The 21,977-nt window shown below is 43.3% G+C and overlaps 1 protein-coding gene across 1 annotated transcript in view; it reads right to left on the minus strand.

Moving 5' to 3' along the window:
• The window catches only part of sh3rf1 (SH3 domain containing ring finger 1), a 35,720-nt gene that overhangs the window by 9,362 nt on the left and 4,381 nt on the right, over window positions 1-21,977 (minus strand). Inside the window, exons 3-5 of the mRNA XM_071912820.2 lie at window positions 4,833-5,108; window positions 4,159-4,254; window positions 2,435-2,740 (exon numbers count right to left, since the gene is read on the minus strand). Of these exons, the coding sequence (XP_071768921.2) occupies window positions 2,435-2,740; window positions 4,159-4,254; window positions 4,833-5,108 (678 nt within the window). The remainder of the gene's footprint in view (window positions 1-2,434; window positions 2,741-4,158; window positions 4,255-4,832; window positions 5,109-21,977) is intronic.

The raw sequence follows: 21,977 nt of genomic DNA on the forward strand, positions 1-21,977 counted from the left end.
ACAGACTCCTCAGGCACCTAGGCAACTACTCCTTACCTTTGTTGTTTTTCTCTGTACGTTGAAGGGGGAGAAGATGAGTAGAAGCAAGGGGGGGGGGGGGGGGGGGCTGTGTCATGCATACACTGTCTAGGGAGTCTCGCTTTTGTGTTTTTATTAAACACAGTGATCTGTAAATCCACCAGATTGCTAGTCCTAACCTTTGTCACCAGGGAGGATCACCTTACAGGCGTGAATGGAAGTTTTATAATGCAGACAGTATCTTGTTAATAATTAGCGGAGAAAGGCCAAGTTGGGAGTCTGATCACACCACAAGCATGATTACACCTTCCCCATGGATAGAGGTCTTTAATGAAAGAAAAAACAATTCTACATGAAAGGGTGTGGGTTTATAAAAAGACAAGACAAAAGATCCTTGAGACCCACTTTTCTGTACACACACAATCTCTCTCTCTTCCTCTCCCTCTCACAAACAAACACATACATACATGGATCAAAGCATTGACTTGTGAATGGCTCCTCTTTAAAAAAGGTTACTGATTCCCAGGAGCTGTAAACATGTCAGAATGTCTGACATTAAGACAGTGAGAAAATATGGAAAGGACATTTAAGGACAAAAAAAACTTTCAAAAAAGCAGAAAAGAATATAAAAATAGAATTACAGCTCAGAACAAAATTCTGCAGCTCTAGCTACAAGCTCCCAGAGCCTGGGAGAGAAATAACGGTGTCAGTATGGGGCTGCCAGTGGATATGAGAACTGGCTCTGAACATTGTCAAACCAATGGCACTTCAAAACTGGTTTTGTTGAGCTTGGAAAACACAAAGAAAATTGCTTGCTATTGTGTGCACATGCCAACAAATGTTTAAAGGAATGATATAGCGCCTTCACACGATTAGACTTTATACTCATTCACAGCAAACATTTGGCAACACTTTATATTAACAAACACATATAAATGGTGAATTAATCACTATTCAATATGTATTAAACATCATTTTAAGGGTTAACAACTAATTGATGATTAATAATTGATAATTACCTACATTGTCTACTAATAGCCATTAGGTGCAACTTCATAAGGGCCCAGATAATGTTCATTAATAACTTATTACTTCACTTGTTAATAATTTACTAACACTTGTAAACATGAGTTACACCTTTATAATAGCAGCCCACATGCTTATTTATATTTAACAAATCATTTGTTAAAATCATTCATGAATACTTAACTAAGCACTAAAAAGTGTTAACCTGGATAACAACAAGTGACTGATTTTAACACAAATCACTGATTGAATTTCTCATTAGTGAATGATTAAATAATGTTATATCATTTACTATTAACTGGTAAAAAATGTAGGAAAATAATCATCAATTAGTTACGCAACGTTCAATCATAATTATTAAATGTTAGGAAAATGTATTGGTGATTGTTATTGTAAAGTGTTACCAAACGTTTTATGTTTAACTGATAAGCACACACACACACACACACACACACACACACGCACACCTCTATTTTCAATGTTCTTTTATCAGCTTCAGAGAAAATGAAAAAATCCTCTGAAGGTTTCCTCTCCTCACAGCACCCACTCTGTCACAGACAGCCTGAGACTGTGACAAATCAGCAGGACAGTTTATCTGACCTGTCTATCTGCGTGTCTGTCGTTCTGACTGTCTAGCTCCAAGTCAAAGCCAGTCTCCAGCGCCTGGCAACCACACAGCAGCTGTGAGTTGCTGCCATTCCGGGGTTGCTGTGGAAACCTTGGGGGCTAAGCTGGAGCCTTTTTTGCGGGCGAGTGGAGTCACGCATCCATGATTTCAAACGCTTGGACGGAGCGATGGCCTGTTCGGTATGATGGGGGAGAGGGAAGTCAGGGTAATTGCTGACAGAAGGAGAGTGGAATCTTTGAAAAGAAACAAACATCTTGTGAAAACAAAAGTGCTGAATCTGGACAATGTTTTCCAGCTTCATGATTGTCTGCTGTGTTTGATTCTTCTTTCATGGTTGTGTACTTGGATACCACTGAACAGGATGTTGACAAGTCAGCTGGTTGAGAGAGGAATATCTCATCCAATACACTGAATTAAAAGAGTGCTGTGGTGTGCATGTTAGATGGAATTTACTGGCACCCACAGTCAATAAGCAACACACGGTGCGGGGTAATGTTGTAAGCGTTACACTTTCCCCAATTTTGTGTTTCAGAGAGCACATTCTTCTAGGTACTGTAGTAAATTGTGAAACAAATCATTACCAAGGACAAAATAAGAGCTATGGCTCCGGCTAAATGGAGCCTATTCATCATACTGTGCGTTTCCACAAATGAGCTTTTCCGCCTTTAGTCAGCTCACTGTGTACAAGATGTAGGACTAGGGACCTGCAATGCAGCAGCAGCAGCTCTCCCTCACTCTCTCCCTCCCCATGGAGTATCTCACCTGTGAAGGCGCGCTGCAGGAGAGCCCCCCGCTGATCTCCCCGATGCGGGCAGCGGCTGTGGGGTTGCTAGAGCTGATGAGGACCGGTCCGCTAATCTCCATGGAGTGGCGCTGGGGGGGAGGAGCTAGCGAGGGTTTGTGGGACATGGTGAGGGAGGTGAAGGAATGGCGCTTCTTGCTGTTCTTCTTGTCCCCCGCCCGCTGGGCACCATTGCTCTGGGGCCCCGAGGAGGCCCCCTCACCGGAGTCTCCACTGGAGTCCGACGGCTTGTCCAACTCTATAAGCTGACGAGCCGCCGAGTTGAACTAGGATAGAGGAGAAGACAAGGGGCAGAGGGCAGGGGGACAGCAGAGAGAGAGAGGGAGGGAGTAGGAAGGTGGAAATAACAGATGAAGGGGAGGTTGTTAAAATGATAATGAAAGCTGTCACTCTCCATAATGAAGCTGGTTGTTTGGAGCACTTCTATTTGGTCAGTAGAGATGGTGAGCAGCAGAGTGATCTATCAGGGCTTTACAGCGGACCTCTGGCTCCGAGGGAGTGGATGGCTTTTAGACAGCCGAGAAACTGCAGGCTTTCTGACCCTTTCATGCAAGGCAAAAATCAAAGGAGGAACACTAAAAAGGTTTAGTTAATCACAGGGTGCTCTCACTCGCCGTCGCACGTTGCCCCAAGCAGCTCTCCCTCTACTTAGGACATAAAAGCTAAGCATTTCGCACCAATCCAGCAGAAAGCCTGTGCTGAGCCAGGTTCATCACTGACACATCAGCACACTAAATCAGACATAAGGATTAAAAACAAACACAATCAGGTCCAGATCCTCAACCTCATTTAATTAAACGGCATCTTTGACACCAATAGTAAATTACATAAATAATTGAAAAGGCAATAAAAAGGTATGAACTAGATAGTGATTCGTTCACTGTACCACTACAGGAATAGTTCTGTGCTACTCTATATGCTATGCGTCTGTGCTGATCTTGTGTTTATTTGTTTGTGAAACCCAAACACGACTGTATACCATCTACTCAGAGAAGAACAAAATATTCTGTTCTATTCTGCTCCAGTGGCTCCCCACTGTGAAAACATAGACAATTTATAGCCTGGGAAATATTCTGCATTCGGTTTCTGCAAAACACTCAGCCTCAGGGTATTACAATGTGGATATGTTATTGTCACCAGATAGAATACAGGGGAAGGGAATAAAGAAAAATGTCTTGGCTTTAAAAAATTGCTCTTCTTCTTCAGACTAACCTCCACCCACTCCTACGCTGCTACAACACTACTTTATTCAAGATTGAAGTGCTATTCTGAGATTCTTTCAATGGGCCAAATAGGTTTTCCAAGATGAGATATTTTCAGCTTGATTGTCATATTCATAACAATGTTAAGACACTGTCACTGTCAGTTGGAATGATCTTTAAAGGACAAAGATTTACTTTGTTCTGCATGGATTATTGCTAATGCTTTTAAGTGATACCTATGGAGCTCAGAGAGCGAGAGACTGTAACTGACTGAAACTTCAAAGACATGTTTAGTACTTCTGTGAAATATATGAGCATTTCAAAAGGTTAGGAGAACTATCATACAAATTTTGCAAGATATCACGTAAGGAAAAAGACTGCATTCAGAGAAACTCAGCGCTTTCCTGCTCTTTATGAAGCACATGCTGTACTAGTGATTAGGGACCGTCTGACATTAAAGAATCCAGTTACGGTTTGCTTACCTCAACATATGAGATGGGAAAGATTCCAATTTTATCACCCAACATTCCCTCCGCCCAGTTTTCATCCACTCTGCGGATCACAGTCAGGATATCATCCTGAAATTCAAGCGAGAGAGAAAGACCTTGTTATAGGGAAGAACATTAAGGATGCTGCTAACTAAGAGAGTTTCCCATCCTCTAGGAACAAACAGTGAACAGAAATAATGAGGTAGGGACAATGTTTTATTAAAGGGAACGAGCCCGGGAGTGAAACACTGAGGTCTAATGCATGGCATGCCATTTGGAAAACAGCTTAGTAAGCATGTTTCTATTACATTTTTGCTCATGTGGCATAAAAACACAGATGACAGAATGCAAATACATCAAAGTATGACCCTCAGAGTCGGACAGATGTAACCACTCAATTACTATAGTTCTTAAAGTTTCCGCTGTACATAGCTCCTGTATGGTATTCATACTGTCCAACCTAATTACAGCTGCTCATCTGGAAGGCTGCCTCAGAAACTAAACCATGTCTCTGGGCCTTTCAGTTAACAACCCTTATATTCTAGCACACTCATAACTTGAGAAAATGAATGCTTGGAAGAGAGAGTGTCACTGTAATTAAAGCCTTTTTTAGCTTATGTGACCACGTGGCAGAGCTGTGGGTGTTGCAGTGCTACTGTGTCTCTCACCTTGGAGAAGGGCAGACAGTCCTTGTCTGCCTCCTTGTCTTTGAGCTCAAAGTCATAGAGAGCTTTGCACTGAGGAGGAGGTTGTGGCAGCGGCTTGATGATCTGGACAAAGTTGGTGGGGAAGAAACCGTGGACTCCACCCATCTCCCCGTGGTACCAGTTTTCGTCCACTTGACGGCGCAGGATGATGATGTCACCCTTGCTGAACTTGAGGTCTCCTGGTTCCTTGCCGTCATAGTTGTAGAGGGCCTTGGCACAGGGGAGCTGGGGTACACCCTGAAAACAGAGATTGAGAGTGAGGGGGAGAGAGGGGTGAAAGGCATAGATAAGACTTAGTTCAAAACTGCAGGATTCATGGAAAATTAATCACCACTCAGAAGCACATTCATTTTTCAGAAAGGTACTAGAGCTAACTGTGGAATGGAAAAAAAAAATCAAGATACAAGCACAGGGAGGCACAGTAACAAGCTAGAGAACAGTCAATCTGCAAGCCACAGACTTTCTCTAAAGTCACTGTCTTCTTACTCCTAAATCAACTAGAAACCAGGTACTATGGGAAATGAAAGAAGTATCCTTGTTATGTAACTTTTCACAAGACAATTACAAACCAAAAAGAGCCTACACAAATCCGTGAGTGTGTGTCTGAAAGAGACAGTAAACTGTCTTGTTTGTGCCCTGAGAGTGAAAAGGTCTATGTTGTGGGTTCACAGTGAAAGTGTGATGAGCTTGGCTGGCTCTGACTAGTTGACTAATGCCTTCTAAAGGTCCAGGGCCCTGTCCCTTTATCTCCTAGAGGAAGGTTTTGTGTCTCAGCCTGCTAGCCTAGGGCCCTGAAAGGCCCATTCAGGGGGTGACAATCCAGGGAAAGAGGGACAGGGAGTACGGGGGGGGGGAGTAGCAGGATAGAGGAGTGTCAATGCGCTCCATTCAGGGTGGGTGTCCATGAGGAGGGCTTTAGTCCAAAACAGCCCCCCCATTTCTCCCACTGCTGTTAGACATCCTTTGCAGTGCTCAGAATCACAATCACTACCAACTGACTGGCGCTCAACACTGGAACTGAAAACTGAGGAAGCAACAAGGAATACAGAGATAAGAGAAAAGTAAGGTTGGAACTCAGGAGGACAGAGTCGGAGAGGGAGAGCGAGCCGGAGAGAGAGGGGTTAAAGTAGACTTTAGAGCAGGCTCTGCAGTCTTGTTAAAGGCTAATGAAGCGTTTAAAGGCTCAGAGGAGAATAAAAGTACAGAATGAGCCGTGATGGTGAGCCAGGGTGACATTACCCCGCTGCAGAGAATCACACAGCCTGGAGCACAGAGCCAATCGGTCTCTGGCTCTGCTCATCCAGCCTGTAGGGAGAGAGAAGTGGGAGGAGGGGTACTGCAGCCCCCAGCACGCTGCACTAGAACTGGGCCTCCTTTCAGGGGAAAACAGGCCTTTGAGCCCACCCAGGCCTGGCAGGGATTTTTGTGATGGAAATGCAAATGAAAGTGGAAGCGGTGCCATTTTTGTTTCAAATGACAGAACAGGTTCAAGCTGCAAAAAAACCAATGGGATCTAATTACATGGTAAATATGGAATGCTTGTCCACTTGTACAGTTTGCTAGTGCTTATTTGTACACCGAGTGTACAAAATATTAGGACAATCTGCTCTTTCTATGAACTAGACCGACCAGGTGAGACTAGGGGAAAGCTATGATTTTCTTACTGATTTCTATTGAATCCACTTCAGCCATGAATTGATATTTACATTAAGGAGAAGAGAACGATTAAAGGCTTTTAGCCCTTGAAATTGAGGCATGGACTGTGCACCTAAATATTAGGCAGGCAGAGCTAATTTTTTTTTTTTTTTTTACACAGTGTATATCAAAAGCCATCTGGCAAAAACCTACACCCAGTTTATTGTCCACAAATATTGTTCTGGTCAACAATACAGAACACCCTCACTCCAGACGGGGTAGTTGTTAATGTTTTGCCCCTACACTCTGGCTTACTACTCTATTGGTTCTTGATATCCCTATCCTGGCCTCACAAAAGAGGGGTTGTCAGCAGATTTACATTTCCATGTTTCACTCGGCTTAACATAGTGAGAGGGAAAACGAGAGAGAGAAAAAAAGAAAGAGGGAGAGACAGAGAGAGAGAGCAACTGTAGGGGCCTCTGAATGGAAGAGGAGGTGTGGGTGTGCAAGAATGAGAGTAAAACTGGGGGTGGGTGGTGGTGGGTACGGGGGCTAATATCCGGTTTGCAGCCATGGAGAGAGACTGCACTGATGTGTCTGCAGTGGACCTGTATGAAGGAAACCATCCAGGCTCCAGTCCTGACCAAACATGCATCTGGACTCAGAGAGAAGAGACAAGGCTGTGAGAGGAAGACCCACTCCCACACAAATACTACAAACTAGTCTCTTTTCAGGCCCTAGGAATGCACACACACACAGCTCCTCTTTGCCTTTATGGCTTTTAACTCTTCCCCAGGGGCAGCGAGACACTGCATTAGGGCACATCTTCCCTGCATGAATCTCTGCCACAGAAAAAGCCTTGTCCTGAGCAGAGTTGGGGTTCTAGCACCAAAAAGTGATGAGAAAAGAAATCTACATCAGATAGACTTTATTTCTGGTAAGAAAAAGAGCAAGCAAGGTTTTTCCCTCCTTCCACCTCTCCAATCGCTCTCTCCATCTGCAGTGAAAGTTTATGGAAGTAATTATACAGCAGCATAAGCCACTGTCGGGTGGCTATATCAGACTGTTGCACCTCTAATGAGAGTCTGCAGGCAACATCTAATGACTTCTCTAGCCTCTTTAAAGATTTAAAGTGCATGATTACGCACAGCAGCAGCAACCTTACACCATGAGTTGACTACAAGTATTGAAGTGCCAGAGTATCAATAAATACACAAAGGCTGACATAAAAGTTGGTGAAACTGATGAAACACCTTCGTAATTGTTATGCAAATGGAAGACAATCACTTAACCATGTGAATTACCATTGCTTTTAGGCCTATTAAACATAAATGACCCTGCAATTCACAGCTAAATGCACAGAATTGTTGGTTTCAAGTCAAGTTTATGTATTGAGCTCGTTTAACAAAGCCACAAAGTGCTGTACAAAAAACAAATGACCCACAAATACAGATAAAAAAAATTTTAAGAGCTGCTATTAAGAGGCTGTTTGTGTGTGTTTATTTATACATCCACTTATTCCACATGTTTAGGCCCTATGCTTTCTGTTTTGTAGGAAATTCCTATGGAATCACAGAACATGGACTTAAATTCACAACACACACAACAAAAGCCCAAGAGCCAACGTGCAAAACCGACATTTGTCACCACTGGAGACATCCTCAGTGTTACATTAGCAAGTTTGTAGCCATTACTTGCTGAAAAATAATCTGTTGCCATCCAATGCACGAATACAACAGTAGCAATTATTTTTCCTCTGTTGCTTCTTTTCACAAATAACAAAACACGGTAAAGGGGATTTCAAGGATATTTCAAACATAAACACACTGAAAAACCATTAATGTAAATGGCAGCGGGGCTATGTGTCTCTGTATGCACACCTGAACATGTTCATTTGACAACAGCCTTCAAGAAAGCTGCCTGCTGCTTCTCCTTCTGATGTCTGAAATGTGTTGGCACAGTTCAGACTGAGCAAAATGGCATTTTAGCCCGCTTGTGTCATTTACTCCCATTTGGTCCAGTTCCCAGAATGTGCCATTGTGCTGTATCAGTTGGATAAACAGAGAATGTGCTACAATAGGTAATGAACTAGGCTATATCAGGCAGTTCCTTTCACATCCTCTTTACACCAGATTTTAGTCAGTCTGTGCTGAAGAGTTTAAAACTATCAAATCCTGCAGTGAATTCTCATTTATTTTTAACTGAAAGATCTATCCCAGACAACCAAAGTAGAGTTGGTTTGCCTTTAAGCAGACCTGAAAAATCACACACACAAGCAAACCAAGTGGCACTAGCTAATGGTATACCAAATCTCTGCAATAGCATGATTAATTGGAAAACAGGTTAGGCAATGGGCCAAGTGTAAATTTGAGTAATTTGCTGTGATCAGCATACTGTCCTGTCTGACAACACTGACCTCTGAAATAGTGCTCCATTATTACATAGTGCATTAATTTGCATTCAGTATAAATCAACAGGTCAACATGAGCATGCACTGAATCAGAAATTGATTCAGAAATACTAAAACAAAATTATACGCTACTGGACATAGATACCTACACAGATGTCTCACTTATGCTACCTTCAAGTGTTCCTCATAAACTTCTACTCATAAATACAACTTCACGCACACTGAAATTCTTTTGGTCATAAAAAAAACCCATATTGGCTCATAAAAAAAAAAGAACACACAATAAAATCCAGAACTTCTACCATAGGTTGTTGACATGATTTCCATGCTCTCCGCCCCCTCAAAATCACATTTCAGCAACTCGGGAGTCATAGAAAATTCCCACGTTCCCAGTCGTATTTACCACCCATGTGTCCTTAATAACAATGTTTCCGACAGTACTTGAATGCAGCATTAGTTTCAGGAAATTTTTCTCCTCCTGGCTGATTATGATGCTTTTTAAATCTTTTTCCTAGCTTAGGTCATGGCGGAGATAGATTATGTGCACTTGTGCAACCAAAGAAAAAATTCAGTGGCACTAGTGGAAGAGTTGCTAAATATGACCAAATGTTATGTGACATAGCCTACATCTTGTTCCCTAAAATTTGCTTCCCAGATAAGATTAAAGGGCAAGTTCATCAAAAATGTCTTGCTTACTCTTAAGGATTGGTTAATCATTACTGAAAGTAAGTGATAACTGATCACTTGTTTTCAGCTAGCTGGAAGGAAGTCCTAGTCCCACCGTAGGAGAAATTGAACAAAATGTATTTCGCCTGCAACATTATATGTTTACTTTTAAACACTGCAGTAGAGTGTGCTCATGCTGTGACCTGTGTGTGTGTGTGTGTGTGTGTTTGTGATTGTGAGAGAGAGATATCAGGCCCAATGTGCAGAGCATCAGCTGGTGTGTGCAATTACTCCTTTATTGCAGATAATGCAATTAGACCTGAGTGCTAAAGGGATTTGGCTGCTATAGTGTTCTCTTCCACAGCACTGGATCATTACTGAATTACACAAGCGTTCAGCTCTACAGCACAGCCAAATGTCAACAACCAGTGAGCAGACAGGCATAACAACACAATGCATGCACGTAGTGCCACAGAGGTAAGACTAGGTCAAATGGCAATAATTAAACTGGCAATAATTAAACTAACAACTTGCCTTCACAGCAATGTCTGCAAGAGACATTTTAAAAACTAAGAATTAGACCTCCTAAAGGCCTATAAAATATGCAGTTTCAACAGGCTGTGTAACTATCGTGCTATAACCATAGTTCAGACAATCATCCAGCATGATGTAATCACAATAAATTATGAACCTCCAATGTGAATCAAGTGCAGTGAAACAACGTGACGCCGTCTCTTAAGTACAACGGCTTCTCTTCACAGCTGTTATGTGAAGACTGCAGGTAACTTTTGCTCTGTCAGCAGTTCAAGCGTTGTGTGTAACCACAGCAGACACAAACCTTTACCCCTCACGTCTCCGTGCCAGACAAGTCTCCGCTCCCATATGGAGACTCCAGTAGCTCAGCAGGAGGTGGGGAACAAGCAGGGGGCACTACTGCCAAACAGGGGGGGCAGTCTGTCTGGTGTGCCCCTCTACTACCACTACCAGGCCAAGACATCTCAGACATTCGTCCAGAAGGAGCAGCAGCAGCATCTGCCACGTTGACCAAGTGGTCGTAGGACATTCGTTGTTCATTACCAAGTCACTATTTACTGAAGACGCGGCCACCAGCGTTGTGGTGTGCAGCACAGGGAGTGACACATGGAAGTGAGGAATTCTGAGGACACGGCCCATCTTGTTTTCATTAGAGGTCCATTACTTCAAATTGGTTCCTAATGGCCTTGTTTATGACCAGTGTGAGGCAGCTTTCCTTGACTGCCCCCCTCGCACTGTCTCTCCAATCCTGAGGGTTTCTCAGTGTCACATACAGGAACGGGGTCACAGACAGGCAAAGAGAGAGGAGATTACCAAGCAGACAAAAGGAGTCAGTATCAGGTGTATACTTATGCAAGCCAGTGGCCAGACAGAGACAGTTTAACAGGTCATCAAGAAAAACCAAGCAAACTAACTGGGTAAGTGATCAGATACACAAAAACCAGGATGAAGGCAGGAATCGGAAATCTACCTTTAGAAATGAACGGGAGGTGTGTGTCCAAAAAACAAAAAAAATGAGAAAAATCACATCTCTGAAAATAACCCAGCAAATTAATCAACCCAAAGAAAGGAGATGATGAATAGGGTGCAGAGATAACTTTCTCTCACTGGCATTCCAACAATGCTGTCACCTTGAGAGGTTCAGATGAGCAACCTTACTCTTCTCACAGCAGAACCTCATGACACAGCTTACTCATCCGGAGATGTTGTCTCCCGCTAAGAAGTCTGAGACAAAAGGAAAAACTTCCACTCTCTGGTTTCTATGGAAACTCCACACAGGAGGGCTTTTTTTGGGCTATTTATGGGTCTCTTGACAGTGTAGTGAATCTTATGAAAGAGAGTCATTCAGAATCCAAGCAGTATCCAGTTCTGGGAGAGGGGGGCAGTGAAGGGGCCCAGGGCATTGGTGAAGTTAATGGACTATCACCTTAAGAGGAAAGGTAAGAATAAAGCACACAGAGAGAAAAACAGTGGTGCAGCGGGAAATATTTATCCACGCTGCATTTCAGAAGGAGGCGAAGAGGCAAGAATCCATTCAAGCTTTCCAAGAGCTTTGCTGTATGACAACTCATTCTGCTTGTTTGCTTCCCTCACTACATAGCAAATGAGGACCCACACATTGGTCTACAGTCACAAAAACACACAGAGCAGTCTGGAGGCCAGATGGAAGTCTGGATCACATGTGAATCGGAGAACACCAGGAGACTTCACCAGCCCTCCTGTTCTTCCTCCCATCTTCCTAGGTCTGTGAACGCACCACCCGGTCAGCCTAATAGTGATATTATATACTAAGAGAGATGGTTCCCCTTGGTACCAGTTACAACACACATCTTGGGAGTAACCAGTCACTGACCCCTGCAATTTACAATTTCACTGCCAGTTCCTGACCTTGAGCTGCAGCCTGGGGGCTCATGGGAATCTTCATCCTACACTATGATCAAAGCCATCATTCTTGGAGTCGGGGGTACAGGCCCCATAAGGCTGCCATGTGCAAAATCAGGACCTACATTGAGATTTCAGTTTAAAGAGATAGGTGGGGTGGGGTGGGGGGTGGGGGGTCTATAAAAACATTCAACACATGGAAGTACAACCAAGACATTACTGAGGCGGGAGCACTTAGTAAGCTACAGATTAGTCATCAAAAAGAAAGCATTTTAGCAGGAGGGGGGTCTGGATTTATGGAAAAACTATGGAAACAGAGCCGCCAGCCATACGGTTTTCATAAAACTGCATGTGTGTATGCGTGCACCCATATGTGTGTGTAGGTTATAGTGTGAATGTGCAACTGTATGAAACCACTTGCACATGCACTGGCACATATCTGTGTGTAGCCCAATGTGTATGGTGGGTGCTGTCTTTACCTGGCTGGCCTCAGTCGAGAGGTAAAGGCTGGTTCTGGGTGGCCCAGGGATCAGCCAGTCTGCTTGTCTAACTAAAGACTGAAAGAACAGAACCCTCTAACTCTGTGCCAGTTCATACACTGGGCTTAACGATCACTCTCACAGGAACCCACTCACATTTCAGAGCAGACAGAGAGAGGGAGGGAGCTAGATGGGAGCTGGAAAGAGAGGGGCAGAGAAGTAGTGTGAGATCAAAAGATTGAAAAGAGAATGAGGCAGGCAGAGGAAATGAGGCAGGCTAACCTGAACCTGTCAGAGTGATGGTTCTGTGGTGTAACAGGATCGACAGAGGCTGTTCTCTTCAACAGGAGCCACAGACATAGGTCCACTGGCCAGGAGGACTAATCTACTAAAGCAGGAACAGCTGGGAAAGTCAAGAGTAGGGGTACACCAATCAATCGGCCACTCAACATAATCAGCCACTAAATGTTCTAAACAGGTAATTGGTGATCGTCCGATCACCGTTTCAACTGCCCGATCAAAAGTTTCAACTGCGAGATCAGGAAAGAGGTCAAACGAGCGTAGGCATGTCGTCCATCTGCCACTGACAGTTCATTTCTTATGTTGTGTTTTGAATTTCACAGCCTATGATCATATATTAGAACCAGTTTAATATATTGGACAGAAGGCAGAGCCTATGCTGCCGCAACGAAAAACTTTTCATGCGATACCTGTGGCAGTAAGTGAGTAAGCACCTCAGTCATCAAGCTCACACTAACGTGTATTTACTATGTTTGGATAAAACCTATGATTTGTTTACAAATGGATAGGTCAGATATGACATGCAGCCATAAGAACAAACACTGTTAAAAACAGTGCTTTATTTGAATTTGTCTATTTATGCTTGTTGTGCACTTTTACATGATGTGCCGCTGTTAGTAGAAAGTCTGAGTAAAACGCATAATTTCAATCAGTGATCGGATCAGTGATCAGCGGATCACACTGTTGGAAATTGGAATCAACCCCAGAAAACCTGATCGGTGCATCCCTTGACAGAAGTGACAAAACACATTACAATCTGTTCAGTTCCAAACATTTGTGACTCCAGTGAATCTAGGGGGAGCAATCTGAGAAAAATGGTGGTGCAAGTTGTTTGTTTTGCCTCGAACAGTCCCAAATAATCCAAAGCAAATATAGAATATGCAAATAATTTGCAGTAAGAGAAACCTCTTAAAATAGGCCTATGTTTTCTCATTTTACTCCTGAAGCTAGACCATGGTCCCCAAAGCTTGCGGGGATGAATGTGGAACTGGCTGTCTGTGCATCGTGCTGCTGCAGGCTTGAGGACAGAATGGCTAGTTGGCTGTTTTGTGATGAGATGAGACGCAAGCTATTACAGTCTGTCCTGAGACTAACAAACCCACAAAATCCTCTCCCTCATCTCTGTCCTCTTCTTGCTCTCCATAACTCCCTCGCCATTTCTCGGGTGCTTTTTCACTCCCCATCACTCTAAACTGCTAAAGGCTGCTCTATTCACCCTTCATCTCCCTCCTTCCATTTCTCTCGCTCCCCCAGAAGTCAGTCTTTAGACTCATTCTGAAACCGCAGGGGTCAGAGTGAAGTCAGTGGGTGTATAATCTCATGTTTCCACCCAAAGAACTGACTAACCACTCTGGGGGGAAATGCATAGCAGAAAAGAAATCTTTTAAAAACGGCAAAGAACTCACAGAGGTGTTGCACATAAAGAGTGAGCTTATAGCCTAATACAGGGGGATTACTTACAAATGTCACAGTATCTGTGTATTGAATGCCAGTCGGTATGAGCTGAATACTAAGCATTTCTTCACATCACTCTCCACTGTGCTGGTGAAAGCGTGCAGTGTCTGTGGCCTTTTGTTCCACTCAGTCATTCAGAGTGAGCCACCTGCTCTGCTCGGGCAGATTTGAATGATTTACCCATGGCATTGCCATAGCGGCAAGGAGTATTTGACTGGGAACTGGATAACCTGCCGGACTTCTGTAGCTTACAGGACCATAAATAATGTCTGGAGACATGGCAACAGACTATGGCCACTTCCATGTTGCCTCTCAGTCACCTCTTCATTAAATGACTGTCTCATATGCCTGCTTATCTTCCAATTGTCCGATGTGGGATTTCAGACCAGTGGGCAGCTGAAGAACACTTGCTTGCATTGGCTGGTATTTGGACGCCTCTACAGTGGACAAACAAAGCCAGGATATTGACGCAGTCATGGCAAAGGGCCAGGGCACAAACACTGCATCTGTTCTCCAACTCAAGAACCAGCACAGCACTGACCATCTATCACTTTCTTGAGAAAGTGTGTGAGTGTGTTTGTCCATTCCATCCCACCACCCACCCCAGATGTAACAAGTAACTGCTAGCTTTTCTTCCTCTCCCCTGAATGCCAACTGAGACACTGGGTGCTAGAGCCAGAGTGTCAGTGAGCAGATCTGAGGAACTCTGGGTCTGGGGGCTTCACTTCTCTCTTGTTTCCCCCTAGAGTTTGCTGAGTGCTTTGGCCTTAACAGGCCTGTGCTAGACCATTACAGAATTTACTCAAATGTAACTAGTTCATGACAGTCCCGTACTGAAGGAAGCTTCAGACTTGTGCTTCTCAAGGTTGCCCTTTGTGCCTTTGTACTATGCTGTACTCTGTAAAAAGTTACATAATTCTAGATTGCTCCAATTTCATGCATTCTAAGACTGGGTCTATGCAGGCCAACATGTATTATGTACTCAGCAGTTTACAGTGTAAGAGAGGAAGGAGAATTAGTATAGAATTTATGCTTTCCATTGCCTCTTGTTTCAGTCCTGACTGGTCACAGCCAGCAGAGGCAAATACATCGCTAGGCCTCATCAGACTAGAGACATTTGACAAGTAGACAGGTCTGCTTGTCAAATGACAGGTCTGCTCGTCTCATGCCAACAGTGCCAGGTCGCTGTGGTTGCTCATCAGCCCACAATAATTCCATTTGAGGCTGGGGAGAAAGGAGGGACAGATGCTGGTGCCTCCTGAATGGTCAGGATGTCCATATACATGGTAGCTAATGAGGCTTTCTCCTTGACATTATCGGCACAGAATCACACCTTCCTACCATGTAGAATACAAACACAGGCAGGTTGGCTCAACCCTGCACTGACATTTCAACATAGTGTTGTCACAGGTCCGTTTGTGTCCTGACTACGCACCTGTGTTTTTGTGGGTGTGCACTGTGTAATGTGCCCTCACAGATCTAAATCAGTCTGTGACTCATTAAAACAAACATCACTGTGGGTTGGTCAGACCCACCCCACAAAGGGCTAGGTGTGTGTGTGTGTGTGTGTGTGTGTGTGTGTGTGTGTGTAAAATAACTAGGTTCAAGTTGGGTACATTTGTCTCTAATCAGAATACTTATAATGGGATATGTGTGCAGATGTATGTCTGTAGTCAAAGTACTTATAGTGGGATGTGTGTGCGGAAAAACAGCATGTTATGGCTGACACCCCACCCCTCCACCCCTCAGTCTTCGTCAGCCCTCCTCTCTATTCAAGCCCACTTCAATAATTAATCACACGCTGTCAGCAGGAGAGACCCCACGCATGTAGAGTAACTGAGAACGCAGTCTTTCAATATCGTGGTTTCCAAGTTTTCGTGCCACTGAATTTCTTCCAAAATAAAATGTAAATGATTTGTTTTGTGTCCTTATGGCATCTGTAGTATTAATTAGTATTACATGAACAAAAAGGGATATGTGGGAATGTGGGAACAGTCTTTCCCCAAGGATTTTTTCCAGCATGGTTTACCTGTGACCGGATTCTGCACATGCGCTCTCACACACACACAATATTATTACAACTTAATAGTAAGCTACTTTTGTTTGTTAAATATGGAAACTTACCTTTAAGCATCATTTATTTTAAGAACCAAATTATTTAATCTCTCATCTTCCTGTCTCAGAAAGCTAGTACTTTTCCATGCTACATCACAGCTGTAGTAACAAATATTATGCCGTGGCCTGTGTGAAAATCCTAATGCATTCTGAATGGCTGATGGACTGTAATAGATAAATATAGGTCTAAATTCAAACATCATCTTTAAACACATTTTCCTCACATTTAAGGGAAACAATATCTCAAGTTGAACACAATATAGCCGAGATGTTTCTTGCGGAGGGAAATAGTTTGTACGCATTTAATGTTCAGCAGCCTAACCTGAAAAGATTGTACTTCAGTGACTAACTGACCAACTAGCTGGCAGACTAGAGACACAAGAGACATTTTGTTTAGAATGATCCAGTGTTATATTGACTGCAACAACGACGTTGTGCTTGGCTAGATATCAAGCCTTTGAAAAGCCATTTTGTATTTGGAAAATGGAAATGATTAAGAGTTTAGCTGTAGCATGTAGGCATCGACGAACCATGAACCTTCTGTATCAGCCAAGTCAAGTGTCAATCCAGGCAGCACTCCAGTGTCCATCTGGCTACTGGTGGTATTCAGCTCACCAGCCCAGAGCTGGCTCATTTTTCCTTTCTTTCAATATTTGGATCATATACTGATTTCAAATAAAATAGGCTAAACAAAATTAAAGATTTTCATTACACATTTTGTGATCACAAAATCTTAAATTGCCATGGCAAGACACCACTAGACTACTTGCTGGATTTTTAATTTGTGGTTAACATCACCAATGTTTGGCTTGCTGTGAAACATGAACTCAAATGTATCACCCACTAAGTGCTTGTGTACTGAATGTTGTGTGCTGATCACAAACAACTGCAGTCTACAGAAAACTTCAATCATGGCGTTTGACACTCCCAAATGAGTATGAACGCGTGAACACTTCCAAGTTGTTGCTTTAAGCTGTCAAGTCGTTTGGACAGTTATTCCTATATGACATGAATGCTACATGATTCAACAAAAGATCTTTAATAGTTTAGCAGCACAAGGGATAGTTACTCCAGATCCTAAGGATTGGTAAATGCATACAAACACAGGGAGCTACTGGATATGAGTAAGTGGGCTGTAGGAGACACAGCACATCATTAGAGAAGCCCGAAGGGTTGCACCACATTGTCTAAGACATTGTGTGTGTGTGTGTGTGTGTGTGTGTGTGTGTGCATGTATAAAGTTTTAGACTGCTTAATAAGCAAGTTTGTGTTGGACAGGAAACTCAAGGGGGGGGGGGGAGTAAGAGGATACTCTTTCAGATTTTACATTCTCTCCACACACACAAACCTGCAATTCAGTTTCACATATCAGCTCAGTTCCATTCTGTTTACCTCCAAATCACTGCTTGACAAACAAACTCAACTATACACTTATATTTTGCCTGTTTCAAGAACCACTCCACAGTTTCCTCAGCTCTTCTGATTCCTGATTCCTACTGCCTTCCCTGCAGATAAGTGTGTTATGGCCACCCACGGTGCAGGAGAGGTGGCTGTACAGTAATCCCATTCACATCGTCCTTATTAGAGCCCATATACATAATCATACATAATCACCCATAATCGCTGCAAATCACAGTGGGCAACACTACATCCACCGAGCTCAGCACCGGATCACCCTGTGCCCCCTCACAGTTGGGAGAGGGATGTCACTCAGGGGACAAATGCAGATTAACTGCGCCCCTGGGCCCCAAAGCAAAACAGGAAACTTTTCCGCACACAGCAGAATAGCAAACACACGGCTCTCACAAGAAAGGAGAGAGATCTGAAGATTTAGAGAAAACTATGTACAAAAATATTTGACAGAATCATTCTTTTCCCCATCGCAGAAGCAGGACCAGGACCACTCATCTCTGTGAACCAGCAGCAAGGTGAGCCAGAGGCTGCTGTTGGACACATCCAGAGCCAGTAATAGTCCTGGGGCCAGAGGTCAAACAACTGAAAACGAAACTCCCAGCAAATCATGATTCAGCCTCAGGGATGGGAACTGAACACTTAACATGCCAGCAGACCAATGGCCCATGGATGACCAATCCTGGCCCACCAATCACAACAAGGGGTCAGAGGTCAAATTGCTCTGCTAAAGCCGGGTAGGTATGAGGGGCACCTTGGGAATAGAGGTGGGGCACCATGGTGGACATGTTGTCAAACAGCTGACAAAACAGTCAAAGAATCAATTCCACTGAAAACAGACAGAAATCAATTTAGTGTCAATACATACCACTCAGGCCTGGATAGTAGTTGTGCTAAAATTACTGAGAATTACCAAGAATGTGCACTTATGCATTGTTATTATATCGCACTGTATATTTAGTGGTGATGACAGGTGTGCTCAAACTGGGCTGTAAAATAAATTGTTGACGACAGTTGGCCCATGAAGCCGTGTTTTATCAAGAAACCTTGGCCATTGGACCACACACATACAAGGAGTGGTAAAGAAAGGCTTTCGTTGGCCACCACAGGTGTGATAGCACTGAGGTAAAGAGGAGGTCATGGCTGCTTCCCCTACTGTTGTCATGCCGACAGACTTGGCAGGAGATGGGACATGTGGATGGAAGAAGTGGGGGGTGGGGTTGGGGGATGATGGGGTGGGGGATGCTGTGGGGGGGGGGGGGCATGGCAAATGTGGCATTTTGGCTAGTTGGACCACCCAGAGTTGTAGTGTTAAAACAACTGGGAATAACAACCAACATTAACACACCTTCATGAACAAAACATAAACACTGAGGTTAAATGTGATCTCCAGTACACAGAAGGAGTTAGGAAATTGGATTTTTACACTCCACAGCAATTATCCACGAAAAGATGGTCTGATCCCTAGCACTTTGTGTGAATATGAAAGGGTGTCTTCCACCAAGACACAGCTGCTGCAGGTGAGTCTGCCCTGGGGCTTTCAGGTGCACAGGCGCGCCACTGCCTGCGTGGCTATCAACACACCTAGAGACTTAATTCATATTACAGACAGACACTGACATCTCCTGTCCTACCAAATCACATCAGGTCAACCTACATTCGCTTACCAAGTAGAGCTTAGCATATCTGACACCAAAGGACAGACAGAAAATACACGTAAACGTGTGTGGATACTCATAGAGGAAGGTCTACTGAAGGAGGTGAATGTGATGTGAGCTGGCAGGTGGGGCGAGACTAGACAAGCCCAATGTTTAGAGGAGAAACAGTGACCTGCGACTACTCATGGCATTCCTCAGAGACAAACACACACTAACACATATTCACACAAAACACCCTACCCTGTCTGGGGAAAGAGGTTAAAAGGAGATTCAACAAAACAAGCAGTTCTTGTATGTGTCTGGGCAAGAAAATCTTAAAAGCTCAAAAAAGACAGACACACACACACCCTTCACCAGGGGACCAGTGTTACCCTATAATGAGGAGGCAACCATGACTGCACCTTAATCACATGATTAGGTCTTTTGATCTTCTCCTCGGGAATTATGTAAACCCAAGTGTGGAGTATAGTAATTCCCACAGCATAACCAACCACTTGCACTCTGCTCATGGTATATTTTCCAATCTTTTCAAATGGCAAGTAGGCTAAATCTCTGAGGGCCATCCACCACACTGGAGGGCAATTGTTAATGAGGGAAATAGTTTAATACCCCAGTTGGAAGAAATGAAATTTCTCTGATAAAGAAAAAAAACGTGTCCTGCAGAACTATCCTATGCTTTTTGATTTTGATTGTATCAATATTGATAAGGGGTTAGCACAAAATTACAGTCCACAATTCTTCCACATGTGCAACATTCTGCACTCTGCATTTTGCTCCATTCGCAAGTTTGTAGGTGCAAATCATTCATTGTCTCCCCATTTTCAAGTTAAAATTAGTTGACATTAAAACAGTTCATTCAAACGCTTGCAGTTTAAAAATATCATATACACTCTGACATTGAATAATTGCGGTCGTTTATGGGATGCAGACTGAGCAGTGTCTACTGTTATATATAAGGTAGGTCGCACGTCAAACTATAATATCCATAAAATATGCTGCCTATTTGCTAGGAACAAATGTTCCTGCTGTGCTAAGCAATATGCTCTTTCACTCACTCACAAGTGAGTTTATGTATGGATAGGCATGTAAAAATACATAGCAGCAAGCATAGACACAAACACACTAGTGGCAGCACAAAATAACAAGTGTTTTGTTTCCCAGAATGAGAGTCAGCAGTCAGCAGTAAGAGGAGAACAGGGAGCGGTGCCGACTCACTGTCTAATCAACTCTAATCTCATTAGACCTTTAACAGGCTCCAGCCTGGCTTTAGACGGCAAGGAGGAGGGAGGCACATTGCAGATATATGGAAAAAATACAGGTTATGTCAGTGTCTCATAATAGAACATTATAGGTGGCTCAAAAAACCCTGACATGCAATGTCCAGAGGGTCATGGCTCCTTCTGGACCTCCATGGGAAATACAGAGGAGGCAAGAGAAAAGTGTGAGAGTGTTGAGAGAGCAGGAATGAATAGACCTAAGCCCTCATGAAAAATTCCCAGTGGAAAGCAGTAAGTATGTGTTTGCCAGTATGTGGGCAGAGTGAGGGTGTAATGAAGGGGTTCTGTCACACAGGCAGAGGTCAGCCAGACGGCCAAGGGAAAGGCTCAAACAACAATATGATGTCATCAAAGAGGGCCAGCGTGACTCATCGACCTCAGACGAGGGAGGAGCACAAGAATTTTAATGAGATACCTCTACATGAGGAACCCATAAACAACATTCCTTCTCTCTGAAGAAATAAATCAACTACAAAGAGATAGAACAAAAACCTAGGCCAAGACATTTATCAAAAAAACAACTTAGAAACAAAGTACTTGGCCATTTCTTAAGCATAACAGGAAATTAGAAAGAACTTCGTTCAATCAGCGGCAAATAATGCAAATTAATGGGCTATGTTTTGCTTTCTGTTTGTCTGAAACAATTCAATGGATATGGAGGTAATGAGAAATAAGAGCAGGAAGATAGGAAGGAGCTATAGGAGAGCGAGGGGCCTATAAAAGAAAAAAGCCTTCCCTTGTATCAAGCCCTCATTACCACAGAGGAGACAATGGCCTAATTACATCCCCAAGAGCTCAGGAGAGAATAGTGTCTCATTTCCTGTCAACTAAACACAAAAAGACAGACAGGAAAGTATATGTGCACACATATACATACCCTCGCACCCCATAAGTAGTTGTGTAAAGCTATTATTGTTAATTACAGCCTTATTATACAGGCATTATTGTACGTATTAGGCTTCTAAATGTAACCTAAAATCTACAGTGTGGCTAATGGACAACACCATCAATGATGAACACACTAAAGCTTTTATGACAAACTCTGCAGAGCCATTATCATAAAAGCAGCTATATTTTAAGTCTTTGGAAGTACAGGCTTAACTCTTCAGAGGACTAGAATGATAACTGAAGACATTCAAGGAAACCTCTAATTCTTTTCTTCCCCCTCGTTGGCTCCGATCCCCCCGACTGCCATGACTCCTGAACTCTGACATTTGGCTTCCAGACAGTTCCAATGGCTTTACTCGCTTGCACGCAAAAATGCCACTAAGCTATCTGTTCTCAAT

The sequence above is a fragment of the Centroberyx gerrardi genome, chromosome 9, assembly GCF_048128805.1.
Source record: "Centroberyx gerrardi isolate f3 chromosome 9, fCenGer3.hap1.cur.20231027, whole genome shotgun sequence".
NCBI classification, from domain to species: domain Eukaryota; kingdom Metazoa; phylum Chordata; class Actinopteri; order Beryciformes; family Berycidae; genus Centroberyx; species Centroberyx gerrardi.